This window comes from Microtus pennsylvanicus, chromosome 1 (genome assembly GCF_037038515.1).
Source record: "Microtus pennsylvanicus isolate mMicPen1 chromosome 1, mMicPen1.hap1, whole genome shotgun sequence".
Lineage (NCBI taxonomy): Eukaryota > Metazoa > Chordata > Mammalia > Rodentia > Cricetidae > Microtus > Microtus pennsylvanicus.
The window spans coordinates 50,919,795-50,933,151 of record NC_134579.1 but is presented as its reverse complement, the minus strand read 5'-3'; the positions used below and the strand labels follow the sequence as shown (position 1 = coordinate 50,933,151).

Genomic DNA, 13,357 nt, shown 5'->3' with positions numbered 1-13,357 from the left:
ACTGATGGTATGGCCTGGGATTTCAGAATATAAAATGTGCATGCTCCAGGGACTGAAGGAGCTTTAGCAGGGAAGTGGCACGGCTCCTTTAGAATAGTGGTGCTTAGCCCTGGCACAAGCAAGGTCATAGATGCCGGCTCTTTAGGTCCACATATCCTCTACTTGGTCAAAACATCTGAGAGTAAGGTCTCTTTGCCATCTCATCTTTTCTTAATTCACTCTTCACAGCTGTGTTTGCTACAATACCAAGGTTGAGAAAGGATCTTTTAAAAAATTCCACTAATTAGAATGGACTTGGACTATAGCAGAGGAAGCAGGAAGACAAAATTGAGAAACTGTGAGTTGTTCCTACAGAAAGAAAGCTTTGACGATCTGTCAGTCTTATGTGAGACCTACTAAAATCCCATCTGCTGGCTTGCTACTGAGTCGTAGTCAGTTAAGATAAAGAGTTTCACTCAGGTGTGGTGGCTCACATCTGTAATCCCTGGACTCGGGAGATTGACATAAGAAGACTTCCATGAGTTCAAGTTCAGCTTGTATCACATAGTAAATTCCAGGCCAACATGGGCTATAGAGTAACACTTTGTCTCAAAATAATAGATCTACACCTTTCTGGCTCCATAATAGCTTATGATGATATTATACAGTTTTTATTATAATATTATACAGTATTTCAGTTCCTGTCTGTGAGAGTCTGATGATATTATACACTGAACACCCAGTAGTAATTTGTCTTTTTTTTCTTTTCCACCTCATCCTTCTTCTTGTCTTTCATGTACATGTGTGTGGAATAGACACCTATGTATTCATGCACATGTATGTCCATTGATACCACGTGTCTTCCTGGATGGATCTCCATTTTATCAGTTTAGGCAGGGTCTCTCAGTTGAACCCAGAGATCACAGATCCACTAAACTAACTAGTCTATGTGCCCCCAGAGATTTCCCATCTCAGTGTTCTGAATGCTGGGGTTATTCCACTTGCCAGGCTTTTTCATGGGTTGTGGGTCTGTAAACCCACAGTTGCCAAAGCAAGTGGCTTATGCCTTCTTCTAAGACATCCTGCCAATGAAATTACTTCATTTTGATGCAAGGTTTCTTTTTACATGTTTCCACAGTCTCAGCTTAATAAAATGTACAGTATTTTTAAAACGCTAGTGCATGCTTCTCTTACTGCAGTCAGCAATACCTCTGGAACGGGTCAGATTTAAAGCTAGCTCTAGAGAACAGGCAGCAGGCGCACTCACAGCCTTCAGCTTTACAAGTAGATCATCCTTTTCTTCAACAAGGGAGACTTGCTTTGTTTTCAGTTCCTCCCTCTGAGATTCCAAATTCTCCAAAGCTTTCTGTAGTTGTGCACATTCCTCCTTCAGTCCAGCTGTCTCCTCTCCACCTCCCACAGACTTAGCAAGAGGCTTGATCTTGAAGAAGAGCCTCATCCAGGGCCAGTTCTTCACAGCCATAAAAGCTCTTATGTTCTCTTGAATTAAAACAAGAGCATCCCTAAAATATGAGTGAAAAAGGAGAAAGACATTAAGGCATACTAATAAAAACAGGAAGAAGAAGCTGGGCAGTGGTGGCGCACGCCTTTAATCCCAGCACTCAGGAGGCAGAGGCGAGGCAGGCGAACCTCTGTGAGTTCAAGGCCAGCCTGGGCTACAAGAGCTAGTTCCCGGACAGGCTCCAAAGCTACAGAGAAACCCTGTCTCGAAAAAACAAACAAACAAAAAATCCCATGAAAAAGAATGGCAATACAACTATAAATAAGACCACCACAAAAGATTCCAAAGAATCATAAAGGGTTATAAAACACTACTATGGACATTTATAAACCAAAAATGTGATAGGCTAGAAGAACTCTATTTATTACTAGACACATAATCAACAAAGTTAGGTAGTTGGAGTATGCTACTAAACAGTAACACGGTAACTCCTGCATCTTCTTCTCTCTTTCCATGTGAGAGCAGCATTTTTTACAGTAGGCTACTTATCATGTACTTACCTAGATTCATGATCCGAGACAACAAAGACAGACAATAATGGACTGAAGCATCTGGAACTGTGTGCTAAAATAAATCTTTCCTCTTTATAACTTAATTAGCCCAAGTAGCTTGACACATGTCATACATATGGAAAATTTGTGACATGGCCAGAAATGCAACATGAAGGGACTCTATTAAATTCTTAAAGAGGAAATAAAAATAATTATTCCAGGAAAAGTCAGTGAGATAAAGGAGCATTTAGTAAGGTTAAGAAAATAATTCTTTGGGGTTTCCATATGACTTTTTATTAGCCTTTGTTGCTATTTGTCCCTCCCATTTCCCCTCCACCCTGCCCTTGGATCCCCTGCCCATTTAACCCTCATCAGAGAAACTTCTTGCAGTGGACAGAAGACCCACAATAGAGACCCACAATTCAGCAATGTGCATAAGGTAAGAGAGTCCTAAGTGCAATGTCTTTATCAAGCCCCTCCCCTTAAGCCTCGGGGATCTACACAAGAGGAGGCCGAAATATTGTAAGAGCCAGAGGTGGTGGAGGACTCCAAGAAAACAGCTTTTTCCATACACAACAGAACTGATGTACATATGAACTTAGAGAGACTGTGACAACACACAAAAGACCAGCCCAAGTTCAAACCAGTACTACTAACAAATCATAAATTAGGTTTTAAATTTAATTTAACTTTTTCACACATTTTGATCATATCATTGCTCCTCCCTCAACTTCTCCCAGAACCATGCCAATAATCAACTTCATACTTTTTCTCTCTCTTAGAAAGAAAATAAATTTTGATCTGAATGACAATTTCCATAAAAAGAAAGATGTCACTAAAAATAAGTCTTGGAACCAGAGAAATTTTTCAGTAAAACCAAAATTAAAACTGATTAGCTTCAGCCACACACTAAGCTAAAGATAAGGAAAACCTTATAAAGTTGAAGGTAGGTCTTTTGAAGTAAGACCATTTTATATTTCTTTAAAACAATTAAAAAGAATGAAGAAAGCTCAAGAAATCTATGACATGCCACTAAGTGAAGAACACTCAGATCCAGGAAGCTTGAAGGAGCAAGAAAACTCAACTAGAGAAGGTATGCTCATAACTGTTCAGTAACACAGGGGTGGGAAGAGAACAGCAGAGCCATGCAGACTGGAAATACATGAGAAGGTTGTAAACTTGTACATCCAGATGTTTGCAAACTTTCTTAAAACTCAACCTTGCAGAAGGTCCTAGAAGCAAAGAGTTTCTGCTCTGTATAACTACAGTTTGCAGGGCGAACTTAGATTCTTATTATCTAGTATCAAAGGCTTTGACTTCACAATAGGGACAAAAGGCAATAACCATATTTTAGCCCCCAAAATTACATCATTTCTAACAATGCACCCAATAGAACTGACAGAAATATTTAAGAATTTAATTCTACTTCCATGATAAATGAATGTAGCCTCTGACAGAGTGGTTTATCTTCAAAAGTGTAGAAACCATGGTCTGAAACGTGTCCTTGGAATACAGACCTTAATTAAGACTAAATTTGAGGTTATTCCCACCATATATATAATGAGAGTTTAAACAAGTGCAACCAGCACAGTTACACAGTTAATGAATCACAGAAAAGAGAAAAATAAAAATAATCCTATTTATAATTGCATAATAAAATAAATTACCTCACAATAAATAAGACCTGGAGATAAAAATATCTGTATAAAGAAAAAAATTAATGAAAGGAAATGAAGAAGAGCCAAATACATGGAGAAAAATTCATGCTTGTAAATTTAAAAACTATTGCAGCATCATTTTTGATTGGGTATTTATAGTCCATAGCAATGGAAGGCGGAAGCAGAAGCGTGAGCTGGGTGGGTGGGTGGTGATGTCTTTGTAGGCAGGAAAAAGAGAGTCTAGGGCTTTGGCACCTGTGGTACCATTCATGCTGAATCTTCTCTGCTCAGTTAAACCTCTTTAAAAAAACAAGCCCAAACAGACCCCTTCCTTCATTAAACTGATTTTTTCTCAGATATTTAATCACAACAATAAGAAAAGTAACAAATGTGCCGACTTCTGAGAATATATGTATGTGTGTATATATGGATATATATTTATCTATAAGTGTGTATATGTACTCTATGTATATATATATATATATATGTTATATATAATACATACAGTATATATTGTAATCTAGACAGTTTTGAATTCCTAATCCTTTTGCCTCCATTTCCCAAGTGTTGGATTACAGGCATGCAGCACCATACCTCGTTAAATATAGTTTATCTTAAACGCTCTCAACACACACAAAATATATCTATATAAGGTGATAAAGTAATTACCCTGATTGCAACAATCATTACACAACATGCATATATATGAAAACTCAGATTGTATACCATAAACATAATTTTGTCAATTAAACTTCAAAAACACGGGGAAAAGGTAAAGAATAAGCCAAAAACAAATCGAAAAAACAAAAATGAGGTAACAAATTAATAAAGTTGAGGGGGAAAATGTAATAAAAATTATCCAGCTCATACACTAAATAAATATGCACATAACATAAAAGAAAGAAAGCAAAATAAACAATACTAGGTATAATGGCCTAGGAATTAATAAGGATTATTTTCTATGAGTAAACTTGTAGACATAGTAAATGCTTAACATTTACAATTAAGTAATACGTAGTGTAAACAAATAATTTGTAATATTAAATAATACATATTTAGTAAATAATTCTTAAACTGACTCCAGAAGAAAAATATAATTTGTCTAGACACATTAAGTTTATGAAATACATCAAAAAATATCAAATTCAGGCTATAATATAGGGAAATGTACCAAAGAGTCATTGGCTAGATAATTGGAGTAAAATATTTCATGTATGCAAAGAGAAAACAGTCAATAATTCTTTTACAAGGTCAAAATCATATTTGTCTAAAACTAGACAGCAGAAATTAAATGAAATTTTAGACCAGTCAATTTATTTTTAAAAAACTCATTGTAGTATTATTACAAAATGCATCAATATCAATAAAAGTAGGTTCTGTGTTTCAAAGATCTACTATTTAATGCATTTATAGGTTAATTTAGAAATATTATATATTGATACAAATAAAAAAATTAATAGGTTCATTATTTTAAATAAAAGCTTTACAAAAAGAAAATGGAAGAAGTGGGAATACTCTCTAAAGAATACATCAAAAACTTTAGACTACAAAAAGTATCATCCTTTAAATGGAAATGACAGCTTTTGCCAATGTCAGAAATATATCAAAATCTAAAGTACCACATTTTCATGAAAGTATTCAACAAGAGGAATCTCATGGACCACGGGTGAGTAGTAAATCAGAAAACAATATCCTGCAAAGTTAAAATTGTGTGCAGCATAAAATTCTGAGGAACCACCCATGCCTCTGCTTTGACACTAACTTATCAGAGAATGGAACATTTGGAGTTAATTCATCTTCAAGAAACTCTTACATATAAGAATGAGGGAAATATCATTAAAATGTCACTAGAAAACTATAACTTATTGGAACAGTACATGATATTTTAAATAGCACAAAATCTGACACATCACTTTGAGGGAGGACCAAGTCGTCCCCCCCCCCCATACCTAGACTGAGCAAGGCATCCTTCCAAAAAGAATGAGCTCCAAAACAACAGTTCAAGCACTAGGGATAAGTCCTGGTCCCACTGCCAGCGGCCCCACAGACTGTCACTCAACTGTCACCCACATTCAATGGGCATAGTTTGGTCCTATGAGGGTTCCCCCACTATTCTAAAACCAGAGGTTTGACATAGGGAGTGGCTGCCTACAGGATACTTGTTATAAGGTATATTCACTGCATATCCTGCCCAAAACATCAAATGATTAACTCAGAAAATAGTGACTTGATATTTTCAGTATTAAAGCAGGTAATGGTTCTGGTTGTCCTTTGTGTCGTATTAAAGCAATCTTTTGCCTTCTTCCTGCCCCTTTTGTTTAGGGTATATAAACATATGGAAAATAAACGCAGGTAGATTCAGTATTCAGTATTCACTGAGTTGCCCTCCTGGTACTATCCTACATGTCTGTATTTCTTTTGTATCTCTGTCTACTCTCTTTAACATTTCTAATCCACATACACCTACCCTAGAATGTACAAACTTGTTGAGGCTGGATCCTGACAGTGCACACCTTTAATTCCAGCATTTGTGTGACAGAGGTGGGTAAATCCCTGGTTTTGAGGCCAGCCTGGTCCACAGAGCAAGTTCCAGGATGGATAGCTGAGGGCTATATAGAGAAAGCTTCTCTCAAAAAAACAAGACAAAATAAACAAACAAAAACAACAAAAAGAGATCTGTATATCTAGTAAAGGATGAGAACATATTTTTATATTATTTACACATTTACACACGTGACAAAAATAATTAACACCAATTGAGGATCTGGAGAAAATTAGATTTGTATCAAGGGAAAAGTACAAAGGACTTCAGTGGTGTTAGTTAATAATTTTTAAATTGTCAGCAATTATATAAAAATGTTAAGAATTAATATTCCTTAATTATGGTGTCATGAGAATTCACTATATTAGTATCTACATTTTATGATGTTTATATAATTTACAGTAACATTTGATAAATGATTTAGAAAATAGATATTAATGGCCTCATTTTAGAAATAAAGGAAGTAAATATGAAAAAAGTAACAGCTTTACATAAGTATATATAACTGGAACCAGGGGTGGTAGTACACATCTGAGAGCCCAGCATTCTCAAGATGTAGAGACAGATCATTGGAAATTCAAGGTCAGCCTGGTCCACACAATGAAGTCTAGACCAGCCTGGGCTAATAGCACCCTCTCTCAAACAAAAATAACAGAAACAAACAAACAAAACCCAGAAGACATGTCTTTTACTAACTAATCTCCTGTGCTAAACTGATTGCTATAAAAGACTCACAAAAGATCCTCAAGAGTTAAAATTTCTCTCTCTCTTTTTTTTTTCGTGGTCTTGATCATTTTTGGGCAAACAGAATTAACAAAATGCCACTCAAGGAACTTATACCAAACCTTGTGGGCTTTCCTCTAGAAGTTAAACTATGCCAAGAAAAAATATTACCAATACAAAATTTCTTGTTCCTGGTCCGTTTATTTAAAGATTTTATTAGCACCAGGTGGTGATGGCTCATCTCTTTAATTTCAGCACTCAGAAGGCAGAGGCAGGCAGATCTCTCTATGCTCGAGAACAACCTGGTCTATAGAACAAGTTCCAGGACAGGCTCCAAAGCTATACAGAGAAACCCTTTATTGAAAACATAAAATCAAAAACAAACAAACAAAAAGGATTTTATTCGTTTGCTTTCCATGGTTCAACTAAAACTTTAGAAAAAATAACAAGTTGTCCAAATGTAGTTATAAATGTTTGTATTGAACTTACCTGAAATGTAATAAGAAAATAAGGGAGGTATAATTGTAAGTCATTAGGACCCACAGTTGTTCAGCCAGAGGAAGAAACAGAGGCCAGAGCATACTTGCATGCATGCATGCACACCCATACGACATGACTATACCTCTTCAAAGTTAGCTTTAGGATATGTGTTGATAATCTTTTTTAAACATATTTTTTAATTAAAATATAATTGCATCATTTCTCACCTTCTTTTTCCTCCCTTCAACCACTCTCATATCCTCCCTCATTCTCTCTCTCTCTCTCTCTCTCTCTCTCTCTCTCTCTCTCTCTCTCTCTCTCTCTCAAGTTGAATATCTCTTTTTCTTTGGTTTTACATATACATATGCATAAATATATAAATGAAGCCTGCTGCATCCATTTGTATACCTAGAACTTTAGAGCTGACTGCTTTGTATTGGATATCCAATTAGAGTGATTATCTCTGGGAAAGGCTACCCCCCCCCCCCGCTTAATTTGTTGCCTGTAGGTCTTTAAGTAGGGTGGGACCTCAGAAGACTTCCCCTTTTCCATGTCAACATGTCTGTCAACGTTGCCATTGTTCAAGTCTTATTTAGGTGTGTGTCAATCTTTTCAGGTGTGCTACTGCCACAATTGTCAAACACATCACCTTTCAATATCATAATTCTAAATTGTAATTCTTCCCAAAGAGAAGATGAGAAGAAACAGGAAGGCCCTTTATACTGCCTTTTCTGTATGCAGATATTAAGAAATTGTCAAGACTCAGACTAAGGAAGCTAGTCTCTATTCCACAGTCTATTGTGGGGCAATGAAATAAAATCACATTGGTCAAGATATGAATTGCTCTCGAGGTGGGAGAGTACCATAGAGAGTTAGTACCTTTCTTCTAGAATCTTCTGGAATGTAATACGCATCAGCTTTCCCCGTGCTCTGGCTTGAAATAAGGTGAAGAGTTTAGATATCTTTTCATCTCTCCTTTCTTCCAACTGATCCAGAATGCTAAGTTTTAAAAACACCTAAAGGAAGTAAGCCAGGTACAGTTTCACACATCAGATAAATCCAGTAGTATCTGAATGATGCCATGCACAACTGAAGCATCTATGGGACAACTTTTTATCAATCCTATGTCTTTGTACAGGTTTTATTCATTGTGTAAAATTTACATACTAGGGAAGTTAACTTTATAAATCTAAAGGTTATAAAAGACATTTTATATTGGACATATTGGCAGCCTGATAATTTGTTCTCTATTCCCCCTTGATTAATAATATTGTTTAAGGAACATGATCTAAGCTTTACAGATACACGGCATTGCAAAGGACTTGGCAGGGTTCACAGCTATCTCTGTAAAGGATAAGGTCAGAAACATTTTGGGTATGGTGGGTCATAAATGGTTGTGTTGAATATTTGTTTGCTTTTCTAAATAATTTTTTAAATATAAAATGACTTTAGCTAGCTGCCTAAGGTTTCATTTTATTTTCAATATGTTTTTAATAGAAGTAAAATGAAAACACTTCTCCCTTTCCTTCCAGCTTCCATCCTTTGAATCCTTGCCACATTTCCTCTCCAAGTCAATAGCATATTTTTCTTTTGTTATACTCTCTGTGGGGGGCATCTATCGCTATCTCCCTCTTTCTGTGTGTGTGTGTATTTACGTGTGTGCCACATGCATGCACAGACACACAAATATATATATAAGCACAACTTCCTGAGTCCATTTTTCTTATTTGTGTATATGTTGTTTCAAAGTACACCTCAATCTACATTGGACAACCAATAAGGGTGCTCATCCCTAAGAGAAGCTAATTCCCCTTCTGGCAATCATTAGCTGCATGTGGTTCTTTGGGTAGGAGTGGAACCCCATAAAATTATCCCGTCCGTGTTAACATGTCCATTGATAATGCTATTCCCAGGAATGGAATAGTAATTTCCTTCAACCAATGAGGAAACAGTGAAAGTGTGGTACCTATGCACAATGGAATACTATTCTGCTATCACAAAATAAATGAAATCATGAAATTTGTAGGTAAATGGGTGAAGCTAGTAAAGACTATATTGAGTGAGGTAACCCAGATCAGAAAGACAAAAGCTGAATATCCTCTCTTATCTGTGATTCCTGGCTCCATAGTCTCAGATGTGAATTTACAACATGGAGTAACCACAGAAACCATGAAAGCATAAAGGGACCCTGGGAATAGGTGGAAGAGAAATAACAGGACACTGGAAGTAATTTTTAAATACCCATGTTGTAGGTGAAGCCCACTCATTCATTCCCAGCTGCCCAGACCTGAAATGATCACTCAGAAATTATATCATTTGAATCACTGCTTGGCCAAGAGCTTAAGTTTGTTTTTTTTTATTTATTTATTAAAGATTTCTGTCTCTTTCCCTCCACCGCCTCCCATTTCCCTCCTCCTCCCCCAATCAAGTTCCCCTCCCTCTTCAGCCCAAAGAGCAATCAGGGTTCCCTGCCCTGTGGGAAGTCCAAGGACCACCCACCTCCATCCAGGTCTAGTAAGGTGAGCATCCAAACTGCCTAGGCTCCCACAAAGCCAGTACGGTTTTTTGTTGTTGTTGTTGTTGTTGTTTTTTAGCTATCTCTTATATCCTGAACTAATCCATCTCCATTTATCTGTGTATTGCCACGTGGCTGTGGCTTACTGGGTAAAGTTCCGTCCAACATTTTGTGTCAGTCTCTGGTGGGTCTACATGGCCTCTCCTGATTCCGCCTACTCTCTGCCTATATATCTCTTCCAGCCTGGCTGAACTCTTAAGCCATTAGCCGAAAGCAGCTGCTTTATTCATTAACCAATAAAAGCAACACATATGCAGAAGGACCTCCCACACCACCATATGGTTGTTGCATCTTAGTTTACTGACCGACGTACTAGAAGATAATTTTGCTCTACATATGAGAAACTTGGCATTTCCCAAGAATAATCAATAAGAACCAAGGTGAGGTAATAAGCTGCCTAAGATGCAACTTTCATCAAGGAATGCATGTGGCCATTCTTAAAGGCACCTTGAGCAACTGTGAAGGTGTATCTCTGCTCAAAATATGCCCAGTCTTGTCATGAGTCCCTCGCACTTTCATTTTCCCATTCACAAGCAAAAGCCTCCTTAATATATGTGACTTGGGATTCTCACTAGCTCACATGAGCTTGAGTCCTGATGAGTGGCATAAGGCAAAAACAATGAGATATAAGGGGGAAAAACACAAATGATAAACATTATTTTCTAAGTACTCAAAATAAAGAAACATTCATAAAACTATATTGCAAGGTTAGGCTGGTTGCAGACACTTATAATCCTAGCAACTCAAAAGGCTGAGATTGAAGAATAATGAGGCAAGCTCAGGAAGGATGGATAGACAGAAAGTAGACAGACAGATCTTCACCCTGTTTTTTCACACCCTCTTTCAAAATGTCAGCCTCACGTGGATGTCATTAAGAAAAACTACCAGAAAATATCAAGCCTAGTAACCAGAAATTTCCAGAAATATGTGGGTTTCTTGGGTAAAGTAGAATTTAATCATATTTAAGAAAATTGGTTGTGGTTTCTAATTGAAATTTAAATTACTAAATTATTCAAGCAATAATTATTTTCCAATTCAGCACACTTCATAAAGCATTTCACATGTGCAAGCAGTTATCTCTGGGAGCCTGGTTCACATTCTCTTACTCTGTTTTCTAGCACAGAAAGGTCAATTCAGAATTTTACATACTGGCCTGAATTTGGTTAGGCAATTAGCTATAAAAATTTAAATGCAAGATGGAGCGTAATTCAAAGAGGAAGTGTTTTACTAGACTGTGCATGGCCCTAGATTTAACCCTCAATACTGAAATAAATGATGTAAATAGAATCTAGACTTGTTTGAGTAACAATGGATTTTCTTTCTCAAGCAGAATTCAAGTCTTCGTGATGAACTGGCCTCTATCTGTAATATTTCCAGTCACAAGAACTGAAAAACTTATTTAACAATTAAGCATTTACCAATATTTGAAATTTTATGCTTTTCGCTCCCACTCTCCTCCCAAATGCATTGATGTTTCTGGGTTACCTTGGTGACTCCACACTGGTACTGGGAATGGTCTATCGCCAAGAAGCCAAGTATTTCTTCAGCTGCTTTCCTGCTGCTCAAAAACTCACTCTTTGAAAATATCCTTGGGTTTAGAATGCAGTACCTATTTTGAAATGGAACCAGAGGATCATATGACACAAACAAAGAGTACTCTGAAGGGAAAGCTAGATCAGACCTCCAGCTCCCCTTCCAATCTGTTCGACTCTTAACACAAATCCTGGCAACAACAGTGAAGATGCTATCAGCAATCGGTCCAATGGGTCTGATTATATTCTCTACAGTGTTATAGTTATCAAGTTAATTTTACTGGGAAAGTGGGGACTGAGGAGGAAAAGGGGGAACATTTGAGTAGCCCTAGTATGTGGACAGAGAAACGGAGAGGTTGAATTGACTTTGCCAAAGCTTTTCACCCTGTTGGTGAACTGTAGACACGTGCCTTTCAGTTCCTAGACAGGTGCTCTTCTTGCTCTTTCACATTTTTCTTGAACTGTCTTGATTATAATTTTCACTTTTCAAATTCAGGACGTGGAAAGCAAAGATGTTTCCCCTGCCTCCTACCACATTACTGAATCCTTTTTTCACTGTTGCTAAAAATGCAACAGCTTCATTGGGTGACAGCTACCATGAAGCACACAGATTTCAGAGATGCACTCCAGGCTTTCCAACTTCATTCCATATATGCTTCTTCTGTATGTTGGTCTAATATCCACTGACGGAGACTTAAGGGCACTATATAGCTATTAAATTTAAGAACAAATAATATGGAGCTCTCTCAGCATGTGTCTCATCACCACAATTTATGGAACTGAGTACACCAAGCAAATAAATAGTACATGCATAAACACTCAATACAGAGGAAACAAAAGAGACTGCTTCAGACTTTCTGAACTTCGAATGTATGTCTACCTTTGCTTAAAGTCGTCATATAGCATCCGACTTGGAAACCCTTCACGGCATGCTCTAATCCCTTCCAAGACACCATTACTACGTAGCTGCTGGAGAACCAAGAAAGGGTCCAATACACCTGAAAGAGAGGGACACAAGGACTCAACATTCTCAAACATCAAATACTCTCTTTATTGTTGCACCTTGGTAGTAAAAGAAAGTTTGAATTCAGTGTGAAATACGTGTGTTCATAGGTGCTCACTAACTTCCAGCCACACTTGTCCTACTAGAAAGGATTCTACAGATCTGATTTATCTAGAATGATTTTTAATGTAGAACAAACTGGTAGATAAGACTTGGTAGGCACATTCTCCTGGAAAATAAAAAAAAATCATGTATTTTGCTGTGTGCAAATGACTGACATCAGATACATTTGCCAACTGAAAGCAGCAAGAGAAACTGATTAGGGCTCAAGTGGGCTGCTATTTCCAGTAGGAGATGGAGAGACTACAAAATGGGGAAGGTAGTAGAAAGAAAGGAGAAGGTGGACCAACCACAAAATTCTGTTTGCATTATGCCTAGAGTGGATTTGCCCACATTCAGGCCTTCTTTCTTCCCTCTTCTGCTATAGAGTGGAGGACAGCAAGCAAACAAACAGTACATACATAAACACTCAACACAGAGGAGCACATCAGGTTCAGACTTTCTGAACCTCAAATGATGTCTGCCTTGATTAAAGTCATCATATAGCATCTGACCTGTAAACCCTTCACTCTAAACCCTTCCAAGACACCATTACCACACAGCTGCTGGAGAACCACTTCTGTTACCAATTCAATTCCCCTATTCAGATGTCAATATCTACATTTATTCTATAGTGCAGTATTCTGTCACCACTTTGTTCAACAAAAGCAGCCCTTCTATAGCTGTCAGCTAGAATCTCTGGTGGAAGCCTTTGAAAAACCATCCAAGAAGCCAGTGTATCTGACCTTCATC

At 37.3% G+C, this 13,357-nt stretch overlaps 1 protein-coding gene across 1 annotated transcript in view; it reads right to left on the bottom strand.

Moving 5' to 3' along the window:
- Myh15 (myosin heavy chain 15) overlaps nucleotides 1-13,357 on the bottom strand; it is a 128,413-nt gene that overhangs the window by 74,249 nt on the left and 40,807 nt on the right. The window contains exons 19-22 of the mRNA XM_075945110.1: nucleotides 12,383-12,500; nucleotides 11,456-11,579; nucleotides 8,275-8,411; nucleotides 1,247-1,502 (exon numbers count right to left, since the gene is read on the bottom strand). Of these exons, the coding sequence (XP_075801225.1) occupies nucleotides 1,247-1,502; nucleotides 8,275-8,411; nucleotides 11,456-11,579; nucleotides 12,383-12,500 (635 nt within the window). The remainder of the gene's footprint in view (nucleotides 1-1,246; nucleotides 1,503-8,274; nucleotides 8,412-11,455; nucleotides 11,580-12,382; nucleotides 12,501-13,357) is intronic.